General features: G+C 43.8%; 1 protein-coding gene across 6 annotated transcripts in view; it reads right to left on the minus strand.

The window, feature by feature from the left end:
- The window catches only part of stx18 (syntaxin 18), a 186,298-nt gene that overhangs the window by 2,221 nt on the left and 165,847 nt on the right, over positions 1-18,230 (minus strand). For all 6 annotated transcript variants that reach the window (XM_069925906.1, XM_069925911.1, XM_069925910.1 and 3 more), the window contains 4 exons: positions 17,092-17,177; positions 14,913-14,971; positions 6,416-6,485; positions 4,250-4,330 (listed from right to left, as the gene is read on the minus strand). In XM_069925906.1, the coding sequence (XP_069782007.1) occupies positions 4,250-4,330; positions 6,416-6,485; positions 14,913-14,971; positions 17,092-17,177 (296 nt within the window). The remainder of the gene's footprint in view (positions 1-4,249; positions 4,331-6,415; positions 6,486-14,912; positions 14,972-17,091; positions 17,178-18,230) is intronic.

An 18,230-nucleotide genomic window follows, 5' to 3' on the forward strand; every position in this document is an offset into this window, starting at 1 on the left:
TTGCAAGGGATATGCAACAAAGTACTAAGCATGACTATGTCCCAAATATAGTGACCTGAAATGAGGGGAATATATCAAGATGGTCAATCTAAACTGCACACAAGTGCTCTATAATAAAATTTGGAAATGTGCACTTTAATCACATTCAAGTTGTTTGCTGGAGCATAGGGGAAAATCAAGGAAAAAAAAATTGGTCCCAAATATTATGAAGGGCACTGTAGGTGCAGAAATGACCTCAACAATTCTGCCTCTTGCAGTCACCCTCATGAACTAGTTAGGTCTAACTTCAGCTGCTGCCTTGTTGGAAGAAGGCGACCAGGAGTTCAAACCCATCCCCTTTCCTTCAGATTTATCATTGCAGAGACAGGGATAATGGTCTTTATCCGTCAATTCAGATCCAAATATTTGCTGTAATGGGAGCGCAAGGGCAGTGTGGGCTCTGTTATTGATTTCAATGAGCGGCTGAGCAGAGTGGCGGGGTGGAATTGTGAGGAAAAGCAGTTTTCTTTTCTCCAAAACACAAAGAAGATGATTTTGCACCCTTTGACACAGTAAAAGCCCTTATATTGTCTTCTACCAATGGGCTCCAAATTACTTCCTAATGTGGTTGTAAGTACAATAATCTTGGGAACCAATAAACTTTCAATGAAATGAGGCAGTGACTCAAGAAAGCAGCCTCTATCCTCAATGACCCTGAGCACCCAGACTATGTCATTTTCATGCTGCTACCATCAAAAATGAGGTACAGGAGCCTGAAGACAAACACCCAAAAGCACAAAAATAGCTTCTTTCCCCTCTGCCATCAGATTTCTCAATGGTCAATAACCCACAGACACTTGCACTAATTTAACTTTTTCCTAAATGTAATTTATAGCACCTGCAATGAAGCTGCAAAACAACAAATTTCTTGACATTTTCATGTCAGTAAGTTTTGATTCCCAAGGTTCAGCCAAGCATTGGCCTGAGCCTCAGGTTAAATTAGCAATCAAGAGACTTGGGGAATGATTGCAATTCATCAATCAGTTGAGGGGAAGAAGTCTAAGAGAATACTTGGATCTTAACCATATCCTATGGTTTTAATTTTAGTGTTTCAATTTGTAACTCTAAGATTGGCTAATGCCCAAAGCCAATTGATGCTTAAACCTAACAATGTGCTCAAAGGTGCCACCTTGTGGCCCTGGCCTGCTACTGCACAATAATGCTCATTGGTATGTGGTGATACATGTGATAGCACATTGTTCTGGGAGAAATTGTATCAATTATACTGAAAATGTATCAGTGTGCTTCATCCAGGTAAAAATAGTATTATTGAATAATGTTAATTTGTTTAGCTTTAATTTTCCTGCTGATACAGTGCTTCATCTGTTATGGGATATATCTATATATATATATATATATATATATATATAGATATAAAATATTATGTATAAATGTCTTTAAAAGAGATAGATTGTGGGGGTTTAGTGTGTAGGGTACTTCACAAACAGAGTAACACTTCACAAAAGAGCTTTGCTGAAAGAGAAACTTCATGTCCACTTTGACTTTACAGAAACTTTAAAGAATGCCGATGGAGACTACACAAGTAGGTGTTAATTGGACTGATGTGGAGTAAATTGACTATTGTCTTTAAAGCAACAGATGTCCAGGCAGAAACTCATTCCGGAGCCAACAATCTGTCTGGTTGCAGTTTGCTATTCTAAGAGGGGTCATGTGGTTTTGCAGACAGAGAGTGAGGGAGAGAGAGAGAGAATTCAGATCGACAGTTCTGCAGTAGCTTTTGGGAGGCTGCAACATGGCAAGTTGGCAGGCTTGTTGAAACCACCATTTTGAAGATGGGTTGTGAGCTCTGAGTTCAACCTGTTGAAAATCATTGTAGTCCTTACAAGAGGAAATGGCTGGCTAGAGTGTTTCTCCTGAAATAAGGGAAACAAGAGGAACTCTGTGATGACCTGGAAGAAGAGGTTATCATTTGGAAAACCCATGATGGGGCAAGTTTATTCGGTAAGACACTAAAGCGGTTGATCGGGGGGAACAGTTTGTGTGTGTCCAATGAGCAACAAATGTCTCTCTGAAGCCAATGTGAACCCTGAGCGGTAACTATTTACCTTTCAGCACCAGAGCCTGATGAAAATATCATAAATATTAAATTCTGTGCACAGTAGAAGAGTTGCCTGATACCATGAACTTGGATGAGTGAGAAGTGAGATTGGACTGTGAATCAAAGAACTTTCCTGAACATACACACATTACAAACACATGTGCTTAGAATTACAATGGGGTTAATAGTAATAAGTTAAAATTTGATCTTTTTTTTATGTTTAAAGAAAATTAAACGCATCTTTTGTTTAAGAAACTATTTTTCTTGGTGAATTTCTATTGCTGCTGGGTTTTGGGGTACCTCTGGACTTCTAACACATCCATTTGAGAATGTGTTTTGAAACAGACTGTCACAATCTATTGTGAAATACAGTATTAATGTACAGAGCAAAGAATTAAATCTGAAAAAGGTTCTTTTGGAATATTCATGTACATCAGTTTGAGGGAAATAATTTTGAGATTGAACTCACCCGGCTGCCACGTAAAGATCACTGCTCCTGCAATGAGAATCTGATGATTCAAGCTCACTTTCAGCACTCAACTGCCATCTTCCAACTCCAATGTGTCAATTATGCATCCTAATTCTTAAAACATATTTAGATATCTCCCCTGACAATGTAAGAGGAAGTAATTGGCTCATCAAAATGGCAGCACTGCTGGAGCTGCTGTAACGGCAGCACTTCCGCTGGTGCGGACCCGCGGGGAGTGGAGATATAGCATTCCCATGGGGTACAACCATCCAGTCAACTGTCATCAGCTCCACACAGGCTCTGAGTGGCCCATAAAGCTGATGGAAGCTTTATTTAAAATCCTGTGACTGGGGTCTGCACCCAAGATGGTGGCGCCTCTGATTGGCAGCAGCCATGAGAGATTGCAGGCTCCAGGGAAGTGGAGGATTGGCGCAGGGCTCCAGAAAATGGGGAGAACATCTGTCTGAGAAGGAGGAGCAGAGGAGATGACTCATGGGATAGTGACCACGGTGGTGGACGAGTGAGGGTTGTCTGCGGCTGAAAGATCAACACATGCAGCGGGCTGCTGGCAACTCGAGGTGATGAGCCCAGAAAGGTTATGGGCTGCTGGAGACTGGCTTGAAACTGGCTGAAGGGGTACCAGGTATTTGAACCGGGATGTGAGGGGGGTGCCGAAGGTGCTGAGCAGTTCCTGATGGTGTCGGACTTTCAGATCTGGATTAGCTCGGATTGCCAATGGTTTGGGCTGGACTCTGTGGCTGCAGAAGCGCTGGAGGTGAATCTACAGACACTCGGAGACTCTGGGGTAACTCTCTTTTGCTTCTCTTTCTCTGACTATGAAATTGAATCTTGAAACTTCTACTGGCTCTCAAAGATATTATCAGACCAATCCCTAATCAGACTAATGAATTTTCCTGTCATCTATTCTCTCTTGTATGTCCACCATATATGTCCTGGTTCTCCTGCTACCCACCTATACTTGAGGCAAATTCTAATAGCCAATTAACCTACCAACTGACCAACAGCTCCTTAGAATAGAGGAGAAAGCTTAAGTGTCACAGGAAGAATGCTCAAACTCCACACAGACAGCCTCTGAGATCAGGATCAAGCTTGCATCACTGGAGCCGTCTGGCCACACCTCTAACCTTTGCATCACTGTGCCACCTTTCAAACAAAAGCAGTGAATGAATCATTTATAATGGACTGTGAGAAAGTTCAGTTATTTAGTTAGTTTACCTGGGTTTGCCAAGTTAAACCAGTGACCTTTAGCAGCTGGACAGGTTAAGTGCAAATATTACAAACATAGTTAAGATTATTACAGGACTGTCAGGAGTTTGTACGTTCCCCCATGACTCTGTGGGTTTCCTCCGGGTGCTGCAGTTTCTTCCCATGTTCCAAAGGTGTACGGGGTTAGTTGGTTAATTGGTCACATGGGTGTATTTCAGGTGGTGCAGGCTCATGAACCGGAAGGCCTGTTAACATGCTGTATCAATTAAAAATCAAATTTAATTGAAGCTTTATATTAACAAATCTCTGGAAAACAATGTAACATAATGGTTGAGGGTAAAGCTCCATGACTCTCACCGAATCAATTGGGGCATAATTAATCACATTCATTCATAGACTTGGTTATCTGCTTTATTGCATCTTTAAGAGAAAACCGAGAGCATCTGTTCCCTTACCTCTCTAATATCTTCATTCCCTTCTTTCACATTTTCAGTTGTACCCACAACTATTTCATGAATGTTGTCTATCTCCTTTTCCTGCCAAGCAAGAATAAATTACTCTTAATGAATGACATAAACATAGAACAGTACAGCATAGGACAAGCCCTTCCGCCCATGTGTCTGTGTTGAACACGATGTCCAAATCAAACTAAAAATCTGATGCTTGCACCTGATAGATAATTCCTCCTTCTCCTTCATATTCATGTATCTACCTTGAAATCTCTTAAACACTGTTATTGTATCTGGTTCCACCACTACCCTTGGCAGGGTGTTCCAGGCACCTGTCACTTCATGTATTAAGTATTAAATAAAATACTGACATTATATTTCAGAAGTACTGAGAAATGGTTCAGTCTATTTTTTTATTTCATTGTCCAAACTGTAGGTAGTTGTAAAGTTGTTTTCTAAAGCACTTACAACATTTTACTTTGAAACTTCAACAAAAATAAACAGAATGCTGGAAGATCTCAGCAGGTCAAAGAGCATCTATGGAGGAAAAAGATGTAAGGCAACATTTCCAGCCTATAGCAGTTAAAAGCGGAGCAGTGTAGAGGCTGGCAAGTGATAAGTGGAACCAGATTGGGGGAGAGGATGGGGGTAGCTGACAGACAGATGGAACCAGATGAGAGAGGGTGATAGGTGGAGCCAAATGGGAAGGGAATTAGTTAGATGGAACCAGGTGCCTATTTACACTGGTTTTACAGTTTACATTCAGTATCCTTTACACTGGAAGAAAGGAAGAAAAAATATTCCTAATCATTTTATGGACTTGATAAAGCTTGCAACTGAGAAAAACTAAAGCAAAATCCATTGTGTACACTCCAACATTTTTTTCAAATTGAGAGAAATGTACACAATACTCCAAATGTACTCACCAACTGTTCAATTGACATAAGTGGAAGCACCTTTTGGAAACCGAGCACAATGTATGATGAAAATTATGAAAATATACTTCTGTTCCTTGAAAGGAGAAGTAAATGGCTGCACTTTAGATTGTAAATTTAGATTTACTTTTATCAATGGTAAGTTGAAAACTATGAAAATGGCATCCAAAATTTTCAACACTACAATATATACATCTGTAAAGGAACATTCCTTGAACAATCTAAAGTGTAGCCATTTACTTTTCCTTTCAAGAAACAGAAGTACATTTTCATAGGCTTGCTCACAACATAATTTTCATCATACATTGTGCTCGGTTTCCAAAAGGTGCTTCCACTTACGTCAATTGATCAGTTGGTGAGTACATTTGGAGCATTGTGTACATCCCTGGTCACCCTGCTCGCCCAATGAGCTGGAAAGGGTGCAAGAAGCATTCACGAGAACGTGACTGGGGATGGAGTTGTAAGAAGAGGCTAGGTTAGGATTGTTTCCCATGGAGCAGAGGAGGTTATAACATCATGAGGGGCAAAGATAAGGATAGCAGAATCTAAAACTGGAGGGTGTAGGTTTAAGGATGAGAGGAAAACATTTTGAAAGGGTTCTGAGCCGCAACACTTTCACACAGAGGATGGTAGTGTTGTGGAATAACCTGACAGGAAGTGGTTGAGGTTCAATTACATTGTTTGAAAAACACTTTGAGATAGGAAAGGTTTGGAGGGATATGATCCAAACACAAGCAAATGGGACCACCTTCAGTTGACATCAACCAATTAGGCTGAATGGCATTTTCATGCTCTAAATCTATATCATGCACAATGCATAATAATTACCAGATTGTGTGAACCTGTGCAATCTTTGGAGGAAACTACCCCAGTGTGCATCATTGATCATTTAACACAGTCTTACTCCCAGCTTTAATGCTTAGTAAATTACCAGTACCTAATTTAACATTGGCATTATGTGTGAGTTCATTAAATTTTCAACATTATTCCCTTTGAATCAGACAATTAATCGAAAAAACCTCCAATTTCAGTACATCAGAAATTGTGCCTGACCAGTGCACATATCCAATAAGAGCAGCACAAACTAAATTCTGAAAGACATTTGGTTCCAGTGAACCCAAAAGACTTTATTAAAGCTTTATTTAAAGGGGTTGATTTTAAATTTGATTAGTCTATCCAAATAACAGAACATTATATGTTAATGGCACATTACGGAAGAATGTGATACTTAACTTGCCTGTTGCAGCACTTTGTTAGTGAAAATTTCCTGAAGTCTGGAGATTTCAACCACTTTTCCTTCAATTTGCCTGTTCATAATTAAAAAAAGGTTCAAATAAAGGTTTTTGTTCCACATACAGGTCATTTATTCATTTGAAGTGATAAATAGATAACATCTTAAGCATTCAAAAAAATATTTGTTCAGAACCAGAGAGGGAGCAATGCTCACTATGAGGCTGCAGGTAAATTATACACTGACATGCTTTTTCCAATTCGTCGCTCATCAAGGTGAAGCTATTAGCTGGATTCTGTGTTTTATTTTTATTTCACAATTACAGAAAATGCTGTTTTGTTTTGCCACTGATGTCTGAACATTGTGGAAACTGAAAAAAAATCCGTATTCAAGATATGTCGTTTCTGGAGTAACAGGGAGACAGCATGAGAATCAGCTCTCCAGCTGTACTACAACATGGCATCTCAGTTCCCAGTCTCAGAAGTTTGTAGTTGCATTTCAACTCCTTTCCCCATTCAAACTATCCCGTGGATTCTCCGAGTGCCAACCTGTGGTAAGATTTTCTTTGAGGCCTGATATAGTTGGATTAAAAACAAATGTTTCAGGGATAATCACTTGGTTTTCATTAACAGCTGTCCTCAGTGATGCTGCTGTGACTTCACCTTGAGTTGTTCTTCAATAAACTCTGAGATGATGGTCCTTTCAATGGTGTTCTTACACATGTGACTAAACTTCAGAGCTTTACTTCATGTGCTGAACAGCCCATGGTTAATGAAGCCACCATTTTTTTCTACACAGGAAATTTGGTACTGAGTAGAATGTAAAAATATTTTTCATGATTTGGACAATAGCAGCGTATACAGCCTAACTTACTCGATCATGGCTGTGAATAGCTAAGTGTCTGAAAAGAGGTTCAAATAGGCCAGATCTTGTAAAGGCAACACATTTCTTTTCTTGAAAGATATTAGTTGGTAACATTGGTTTTTAGTGTCCATCTAGTCCATTGGTTCTCAACCTTTATTCTTTCTACATCCCTTACTAACCACAGAGCATCTATGAGCTTTGAATTTAGTTACCAGAGTTGAATTTGAAAGTGTGTCTCTGTAGTTTAGTCCTTTGGATACTAGTTGGTTCATCACTGAATCACAAAAATGTACTGCACAGAAACATAAAGGTAATCCTACTTTTCTCATTAGGCCCATATTCCTGATTCAAGTACTATCTGAACACCTTTTACACGTTGTAATTTTATTGTCTCCACTACATCCTCTGGCAGCTCGTAAAAATAACCACCACCAATTGTGAAAATCTTGCCTCTTAGATCGGTTATAAATTTCTTGTCCCCTCATCCCCCCAACATAAACCTGGTCCAAGACTCCCCTGCCTAGGGAAAAAAATTCTATGCATCCTATCTATGAGGCTCTTAATTTTATAAACTTCAATTAGGTCACCCATCAGCCTTCTACATTCCAGTGAGAATAAATCCAATCTATCCAATCGTTCCTTTGTAGCAGCAGCTACACTGTTCCTGAAAGAACACACACAACCAGACGGGTTGAGCTCAGTGAGCAGACTCGTTTATTGCAGGTTGCTGGACTGTTCTTATACTCCCAGCCTGGACCTGGCTGAGAACCGCGCATGAGGGCGCTGACGTCACCAAGGCGGCATGGGGTCCCCCAGTGCGGGCTTCTGAGCCCCGTGCTGGGAGGAAGGGAACACCCCCGATGGCACTATTTTGGCCAGCTGCCCCGTCGCGTGGCTTACAAGCAGGGCCGGTTCGCCTGCCTAGTGGTGAGCAGCAACACAGCCACCCCCAGAACCGGCGCCAATGTCCTTTTTCGCCAGGAAACCTCGCTTCTTGGGCTGGGCTATGACCACGGGCTCAGTGGGATTGAGGGGTGCTGGCTTCAGCCTGTCCACAGTAAACAGCTCCCGCCTGCCGTCAATGTCCAGCGTGAACGTGGAGCCGGAACGCTGTACAACCATATATGGCCCCTCGTACAGTCGGTGCAGAGGTGCCGTGGTCGGGCCCCACCGAATGAAAATGTACTCCGCGGAAAGCAATTCACTGGGAACATGAGATGGGCGGGTGCCATGCCTGGGCGGCGGTGGGGGTTCAAACGAGTCAAAGTGTGGACTGAGGTGAGGAAGTAGTTTGCGCGGTGACTGCTGAGAATTGTGAGGTGCGTTGACGAACTCACCAGGTAGTGCCAGTGGTGCACCGTAGACCAGCTCAGCAGATGACGTCTGCAGATCTTCCTTGGGAGTAGAGCGGATGCCCAGGAGCACCCAAGGCAGTTCATTACCCAGTCGGGACCGGTGAGGCGGGCCATGAGTGCTGACTTAAGGTGGCGGCCATTTGACCAGTCCATTGGCCTGCGGGTGGTAGCCGTGGTGTGGTGTAGCTGGATCCCCAACCTGTTGGTGAGCTGTGCCCAGAGCGCAGATGTGAACTGGGCGGCCCGATCACTGGTAAGGTGAGCCGGGACGCCGAACTGGGCGACCCAACCATGCAACAGTGCTCAGGAGCAGGAGTCGGTGGAGGCATGTGGCATCGGGATTGCCTCAGGCCAGCGAGTGGTGCAGTCCACCATCGTAAATAGGTAACGGTTGCCCCAAGAAATGAGTAAGGGCCCGACGATGTCCACGTGAATGTGGCTGAACCATTCCCAGTGTGCTTGTGCACCTTGGACGTCTGGCAATGGGCGCATGTTCTGGCCCAGCCTGTGATCTGCTTCTGCAGCCCATGCCATACGAACCATTCTGCCACCATCCGGACCGTGGACCTGATGGACGGATGTGAAAGGTCGTGGATGTGACGGAAGACCTGCCTGCCCCACTGCTGGGGAACAACTGGTCGTGGAGTGCCCATGCAGATATCGCACAGGATGGTACCTTCGCCACTCGGAGTCAGGAGGTCTCGGAACTGCAGGCCGGTGATGGCGGTCTTGAAGACCCTCGTCTCCTCATCAGACTTCTGGTCCCAAGTGAACTGGTCGAAGTCGAGGCCGGGCATCAGTGCACAGATGGTCGGTCGTGAGAGTGCATCGACAACCACATTGTCCTTCCCCGCCTTATGCCAAATGTCGGTGGTAAACTCCAACACGAAGGAGAGGTGACGCTGCTGGCGGGCCGACCAGGGATCCTTTGCCATCGCAAGCGCCTGGGTGATGGGTTTGTGGTCGGTGAAGATGGTAAAACTCCTCCCCTCCAAATAATAGTGGAAATGCCGCACCACCAGGTACATGCCCAGTAACTTGCGGTCGAAGGCACCATACTTGTTTTCCGGCGGGCGAAGCAGGCGGCTGAAGAATGCCAGCAGCTTCCTATGTCCATTCACCTGCTGCTCCAGAACGGCACCAACGGCTATGGCAGGGGCATTGACAGAGAGTGCCATATACAGGTCGGTGTGCGGGTGGGCGAGCATGGTGGCCTTCGCAAGGGCGTCTTTGGTGGCCTCGAATGCGGTACAGGCTTCTGGGTTCCAAGTGAGCATTTTGTGCTTGGCTGCGATGAGGGCGAATAGCAGCTGCATGATGCACGCAGCTTCTGGGATGAAACGGTTGTAAAAGTTGGCCATACCCGCGAACTCCTGCAGCACCTTGAGGCTATCCGGTGTGGGAACTCCTTGATAGCGGTGACCTTCGCCGCGGCGGGCGTGGCTCCTTCGGCCGTGATGTTATGGCCCAGGATCTGCATGGACTCTTTCCCAAACTGAAACTTGACCAGGTTGATAAGGCTGAAATCGGCCAGCCGGGAGAAAAGGGCGTGTAGGTGGGCCTTGTGTTGCACCTGGTCCTTGCTGGCGACTAGGAAATCGTCCAAATAAATAAAGATGAAATCCAAGTCCCTGCCCACAGAGTCTATGTGGCACTGGAAGGTCTGAGCGGTGTTCTTGAGCCCGAACAGCATGCGCAGTAATTCGAACAAGCCACAGGGGGTGATGATGGCCGTCTTCGGTATGTCCTCGGGTGTACTGGGATCTGGTGATATCCGTGCACCAGGTCAACCTTGGCTGTAAAGTCTTGGATGTGAGGGATGGGGTAACAGTCAGAAACTGTTGCCTCGTTGAGCCATTGAGAGTCTCCGCAGGGATGCCAGACACCGGAGACTTTTGGGACCAGGTGGAGCGGTGAGGCCCACGGGCTGTCGGACCGTTGAATGATCTCCAGCTCCAACAGGTGCAAAACTTCTCCTTCACCACCTGGAGCTTATCAGGCAGGAGCCGGCACGCCTTGGCGGGCCCTGGGTGGGGATGTGGTGGAACACCCCGTGGCGTGGCGAGGCAGCGGAGAACTGTGGCTTGAGGAGTGTTGGGAACTCGTCCAGGATTTGCTGGAACTCGTCTCTGGGCAAGCTGATTGTGGCCATCTACGGGATGGCCTAGTGGGAGGAGTCGAGACGGACGGTCTGGAAGGTACGGGCATCCACCAGGCACCTACCTCGAATGTCCACCAGAAGCCCGTGTGCGAGGAGGAAGTCTGCACCCAGGATGGCAGTCGGGAGGGACGAGACGGTGAACCTCCATGCAAAATTATGTTGGCCTATCTGGAAGTGGACTGTCTTGTGTCCATACGTCCGGATTACTGTTGCATTGGCTGCACAGACGGGAGGTCCGCGAGGTCGGTTCCTGGACTCGACGGCCTTGGCCGGGATCACGCTGATCTGGGCTCCAGTGTCAGGCCGCTGACTGAGTCCCGCAGGCCGGCCGGCCTGGTCGTTTCCCTGGAACGAGCAGGCCTGGCAACAGTTCCGAGCCTTGGCTCCCCAGCGCTGGTGGTAGAAGCAGAGGCCTGGAGTGGATGCTATGGCCTTGGTTATGCTCTTGGAGGCCCCTGCAGGGGCCGGATGCTCTACCGCAGTGCTAGGGGCGGGCTTGGCGTGGTTGTGCCCAAGCCTTGAGACCTGCTGGACCGCTGAGCCCTCCGGGAATTGAGCGAGCCATAGCTCTTGGGCCTTCTGGGCAACCTTCCTCAGGTCGATGGAGCTCTCCTGGATCAGCAGCGGCCGGATGTCCCCAGGTATATGGTCGAGGAAAATGCGCTCGAAGAGTGGGCAGTTGGTGTGCTCACCCATGAGCGCGCGTTTCTCATCCATCAGCTCCATCGGGGACTTGTCCCCCAGGGCCTCGAGGTACAGCATCCGAGCAGCATGCTGGTGTTTGGATAGTCCGAGGGATCCGGCAAGCACTCGCTTGATGGTCTCGTATTTGTCTTCGGCAGGTGCTGAACGAGGTGCAGCACGCCTGGCCAGTGCAACGATCACATGGTAGAATTTGGTCATGTCGGACGAAATCTGGCAGAGGTGAAACTGAGCCTCCGCATGGCCGAACCAGGTCTCCGGCTCCTGAACCCAGAATTCAGGCAGTTTCACGGCTATAGCGCTGATCCCAGGCTCGCTCATGATGGGTTCAAAGACATTTGAACCAGTTGGGGTCACCAATTGTAGCGGCAGCTACACTGCTCCTGCAATAACACACACAACCAGACGGGTTGAGCTCAGTGAGCAGACTAGTTTATTGCAGGCTGCTGGGATGTACTTATACTCCCAACCTGCACCTGGCTGAGAACCGCGCTGTAGGGCGCTGACGTCACCCAGGCGTCACGTGGTACCCCAGCGTGGGCTTCTAAGCCCCCGTGCTGGGAGGAAGAGAACATTCCCGATGGCGGCATTTTGACCGGCTGCCCTGCCACGTGGCATACAAGCAGAGCCGATTCGCCTGCCTAGTGGTGAGCTGCCACACTTTATAAATTAAACACTCCATTCCAGGCACCATGCTGGTGAATCTCTTTTGCACTTTATTGTTACCACATCTTTGCTGTAATATAGGAATCAGAAATGTATACAAAACTCTACATACAGCCTAATCTTCATTTTATTAACTATAATATGATGTCCCAACTCTTACACTCAAATACCCCAGCCTATAAAGGTAAGGATGCACAATATATTTTACAACACTATACACCTGTGAAACCACCATAAGGGAGCTATTGATTTGCACCCAAAGACCCTCTGTACTTCAATATTCCTAAGGTCCCTGCCACTTACTGTATATGTCTGACTAGAATTTAACCTGGCAAAGGGCAATACTGCACACTGGTCTGGGATTAAGTGCAATACCACTCTTACCAACTTTCCAGTCGATCTGTCCAGATGTATACTTAGACAACTTCTTCAGGATCTATGACTCCACCAATTTTTTGAGTTATCTGTAAATGTACTAATCATATTCCCTACGTTTATATCCAAGTCATATTCGAAACAACATAGATCCAACTACTGATCCCTATGCTACACCCCTTATTACAGATTTTCAGTCAGGAAAACACAAACCCCACTATCCTCTGCCTCTTTGAAGCCCGCCAATTTTGGATCCACCTTTCCAATATGCCTTGGATCCCTTCTGTCTTAACCAACTGTACCAGCTTATCATTAACGATCAATCTTCCATCGTTTCCACACTTAATTCACATAGAAGACAGTTGGTTTTTCATTCTATCTCTCTGGGCTGGAATCAATGCACCAGATAGTGAAAGAACAGTAATTTTTGATGCAATAATCTATTAATATGTCAAATCCCTCTACTGCTAGTTGATGTATTCTTATATATTTGTTTATTATTTAGCGCAGGTTTGACTTTTTTTAATTGCTTAATTAGATTCCAACAAGTTCACAGCTTCTCTGATTGGAAAGTCAAGGGCTATAACATGCAAGGGATTTCCCACCAACTTTGTACTATTTCTGAATTGGCAAACATATGGCATTCCTTCAACATCAGTGATGGCCCAGAATCTCCAAACCAACAGCGTTGTGAATGCACTTTCACCAGATGCAGTGCTTAAGAAGGGGGATCACCACCATCTCAAAAGGAATTAGGGGCCAGTGGTAATGTAATGCCCACATCCTGTACTTTAATAAGGAAAAGTGAAGCAATGAAGAATGATCGATAGTTATTAATAATGGAGGTATGGCGTGTTCCAAGTCAGCTAAGCACAGTCTGTCCAAATAACTTTTAAATTTACCATCTCACATTGAAATGTGCTGGCAACAATGCTCCAGGACAAAAAAAGTCAAAGAACTAAATGAAAGGTCTCAATAAAAAAAAAATCACTTGGAAGAAGTACAAAAAAAAGCTGTTTATGCTTTCGCAATGAGACTTCCAGCTCAACATACAGCACTGAACCTTTTATCTGAGATTGTGTTATGCCACCTCTAACCCTTGAAAAGGGCCGAAATTTAAAACAGCTGCTTTTTTGTTGGGTGGAGAGATAAATATAATGTGAATAACTAAAACATTCTTTGTAAGAAAGCACAAGAGAAAAAGAAAATTGGAAATGTTCTAGTGGCTAACTCAATCACAAAAACAGTGGAATGAAGAAAGGGTAAAGGCCGTGAACCTCACAGACTTGTGTCCCATCTACAATATCAGGAATTCCATACCACTTATTAATCCTCCTGCGGGAGGTAACTGAGAATGCCTACTGGCTGTATGAAATTCTGTAAAATTTCTTCTGGAGCCTTGAGGTAATTTTGCAAAACTCCTGGTTAATACTCTAATATTGAAATAGACATTAGTCAGTCCCAGTCAACTTTTCCTGCAGGCATATGCATAATTTGAGGAGCACAAGGTTCATTTTCTTTGGTACCACATTTCATCTACTAATTCGATTCATATCTAACTTTTATTCTTAATTTTCAACAGATGTTGATCCAAATGATCATTAACAAAACTGCCAAGGAGAAGCTTCACTGCTTTTACTCAGATAGCATCTCAAAAGAATCACAGGAGAAATTCTTACAATCACTTGTTGTAAAATTTAACTCATTAGCACATTTTGGTTCTCCAGTTCTTGGCTGGGACCCCAATTCATAATTGGCCTAATAAAAGAGAAATTGCCCCATTCTTTCTTTTGCAGGCTTGTAGATATGGGCTCGCAGGCCACATTTAATATGTTCCTGTATCAACACTGCCTTACCCAACAAGACAGGGGACAGTTGCATCTCAGGAACACCAGTTGAATGATGGTGGGGAGGGGTGGAGAAGGATGATGAAGTCTGTGTTAGTACCACTGGAGTAGCAGTGAGAAGAGACACTAGAAGGTCTTGATTAGGTGAAGCTTTAGAGATGTTGATGGAGGAGTTCAGACTAAATTTTGCACCTTACACAGAGGTAATATTCATGCAAAAATGCAAACTGGAGGCGCTCACCTGTTACATTTAGGAAAGTGGTGACATTATTCAAGAAGATGGAATACAATAAATCTCAGAGAATAAAAAAAAACTTACAAAGTAATAAAATGTGAGTGTGTCATGATTCAATTTTGGAGGAAAATTAATTCCTAAAACTGGGAATACACTCATATGTCAGGAGACATAATATTTTCTTTCACCCACAATATTCTTGATAAACATTTGACAAAATCATTACAGGAATTAATTGGATCTCAATTGTTTTCTCTGCATGCTTTCTGTTAAGAGAGCTGCATCATTAGAACATTACCTCACTTCATCCACCAGGCTATTCATTTCACTGACAAGGTGCTGGTTTTCCAGTTCAAACTGCCAGAAATGAAGCACAGTGTTAATTATCATGCAAAATATGAAGCATCTGAATATTCTTACGCAGTCACTTCAATGCAGGTTCGCTTATGGTTACAAGTCAAACAAAGAAAATGAGAAATCAATTCGTGAACATAGAAAGCTTTCAGGGAAAATGATGATAATTTTTGTTATTCAGATGTTCACCAAAGATGTTTGAAGCCACCAAACCCTTTCAGGAGACACAGCATATCAGGAAGCAGGGAAAAGAGATATTTGAATATACGAATAGTCACTCTGAATACAAATGTCCTAATTGATTTCTTTCTGCGTTCAAATAGTTTGTGTGTGAGCAAAGTCTATGCATCTCAGTGAAGCATGAAACATGGATCCACTCAGACTACAAAAAGACCCTATTAAAACACACTGATAGTTCCATTTCAATGAGAGGGTAAACAATTTTTTGGAACATTCAATTAGTCTGAAACCATCGGTGTGCTCTCTATGTTGACAATTGTTTTTACATCACTGCAAAATAAAAAAGCACAGTAAAATCTGAGAATGATTTGGAAACTGACAGTCTAAGTCAGTGGTTCTCAACCTTTTTTCTTTCCACTCACATACCGCTTTAAGTCTTCCCTATACCTTGGCCAAGGGTTAAGGGCACAAGGACAGTTAACTCTCGTGCATATACCAACGGAACTCCAATACGCAAACCCACTGCGCATACGCCAGACGAAGACTCGCACATGCACATAGGAATCAAGATGGCTTTTGGACCCCGGGACGCCGATTAACAAAATAAGTACACACATTTTGGCTCTCACGTGCCCTGTATCCCTGTAATAGTTTATCAAATACAACGTTTGATTAAAAAGTTTGTTTTAAGACTTTGGTACTCCACACGCAAAATTCCAACACGTCAATCTCGAGACATAACCGATCCTTCGGCCCCAATTACAGTCATAAGTTTGGGAGTACCTGTATATCATATGATCATTTTTGTTGTTTTTTCATATTTACAGTATCCACATTATTTTGCTTTTGCTTTTATTGTTTTCTATTGTGAATTTTTAGATTTTTTTACTTCAGTTTTGGTAGTTCTTAAAACTAAATTGAACCTCAGATCTATTTGTAATAGGTTCATGCCAGCATCCAATCCCAATCGGCAGTAAAAATTCAAACATAAATCAATAACAGTACAATAGGAAGGCAAATGACAGAAAAGATACTTAATGGTTAAACTTCTTTAAATATTCCTCATGACTTGTTAGCCAGAAATTGGCTTGATACAGCTTAGCAAAAATAAATTATCTGTTTTTGGGATCAGAAACTTTTTCTCTTTGGCTTGGCTTCGCGGACGAAGATTTATGGAGGGGGTAAAAGTCCACGTCAGCTGCAGGCTCGTTTGTGGCTGACAAGTCCGATGCGGGACAGGCAGACACGGTTGCAGTGGCTGCAGGGGAAAATTGGTTGGTTGGGGTTGGGTGTTGGGTTTTTCCTCCTTTGCCTTTTGTCAGTGAGGTGGGCTCTGCGGTCTTCTTCAAAGGAGGTTGCTGCCCGCCAAACTGTGAGGCGCCAAGATGCACGGTTTGAGGCGATATCAGCCCACTGGCGGTGGTCAATGTGGCAGGCACCAAGAGATTTCTTTAGGCAGTCCTTGTACCTTTTCTTTGGTGCACCTCTGTCACAGTGGCCAGTGGAGAGCTCGCCATATAACACGATCTTGGGAAGGCGATGGTCCTCCATTCTGGAGACGTGACCCATCCAGCGCAGCTGGATCTTCAGCAGCGTGGACTCGATGCTGTCCACCTCTGCCATCTCGAGTACTTCGACGTTAGGGATGAAAGCGCTCCAATGGATGTTGAGGATGGAGCGGAGACAACGCTGGTGGAAGCGTTCTAGGAGCCGTAGGTGATGCCGATAGAGGACCCATGATTCGGAGCCGAACAGGAGTGTGGGTATGACAACGGCTCTGTATACGCTTATCTTTGTGAGGTTTTTCAGTTGGTTGTTTTTCCAGACTCTTTTGTGTAGTCTTCCAAAGGCGCTATTTGCCTTGGCGAGTCTGTTGTCTATCTCATTGTCGATCCTTGCATCTGAAACTATAAACAAATATTTTACTGAAGAACTGAACTTACCATTTGTATTTCTTCAGGTGAAAGCTCATCACCTTTCGCATCATTCCAAAGACCCAAAGTATCCTGTGCCTTTGGAAAGCTTTTTCCTGAGTAGAAAGATAATACATGAAACAAAATTTAAACTTTGATGTTAAATTTAAGGAAATTATTAATGCTCTGTGCAGAAAGTTGGACAATTGGATGAGTAAGAAATAAGGCATAAATGTTCCAATTTGAGATGAACAAGCCAGAATTAGATACATGTGCAGCAAAAACATCAGCATTGTACATTTCATGTTATCTATGTATCCTGTATGACAGGCACGATACTTTAAAAAAAAATTTTCTCAGGAGGGCATGCGTAAATTTCTCTTTTCATATTTTTATTTCTCCTTATCTCGGCCCTGAGTGGCTGACTCTTTTACAATTGTGATTCCTGGTTCTGGACAGCCCTAATTGCTTCCTTCTGAGCACTGGGATGCCATCAGATTTTGGGGATTTTTGTTTATTATTCAATTCTATTAAATTCACCATTGCTATTGTTAATTTTTTGAAATCTTAATTTACTCTAGATCAGTAGACCTTCGCTCTTTTTGAGCGGTTTTCTGAATCGTCTTCTAAAAGAACGTAAAATACATGCTTATTTTTTTATTCCCCTGTATAATTATTCCTGTTTCAGTATGTAAAGGACCAACATTAATTTTAGCATCTTTTTCAATTTACACATATCTGTTAGGAGCTTTTAAGCCTGTTTTCATGATTCTTACCAGCTGGCTTTTGTATTTGACTTTCCCATATCAATACTTTAGGTTCTCCTTCGCCAAATTTAGAAATATTTCAAATTTTTCCTTTGAACTAATACTGTCTTCTCTCAAGAGGAATGTGTGATTCACATTTCTGAACCTCAGCACTCCTGGATTGCCTCAGTATGGATTGGCAAGACTGTCTCCTCCACAATCTCCATCAGCCCCCTGATCTACTCACTTTACACCTATGACTCTGTGGCTTGGTAAAACAATAGTACCATCTAGAAATTTGCTGACATTACCACAGTAGTGAGTTGTTTCAAAAAGGGGTGATCAGACAGCATACGGAAGGGAGAATGAAAACTTGGCTGAAAGGTGTTCTATCAACAACTTCTCACTCAATGTCACCAAAAC

The sequence above is a fragment of the Narcine bancroftii genome, chromosome 3, assembly GCF_036971445.1.
Source record: "Narcine bancroftii isolate sNarBan1 chromosome 3, sNarBan1.hap1, whole genome shotgun sequence".
NCBI classification, from domain to species: Eukaryota; Metazoa; Chordata; class Chondrichthyes; order Torpediniformes; family Narcinidae; genus Narcine; species Narcine bancroftii.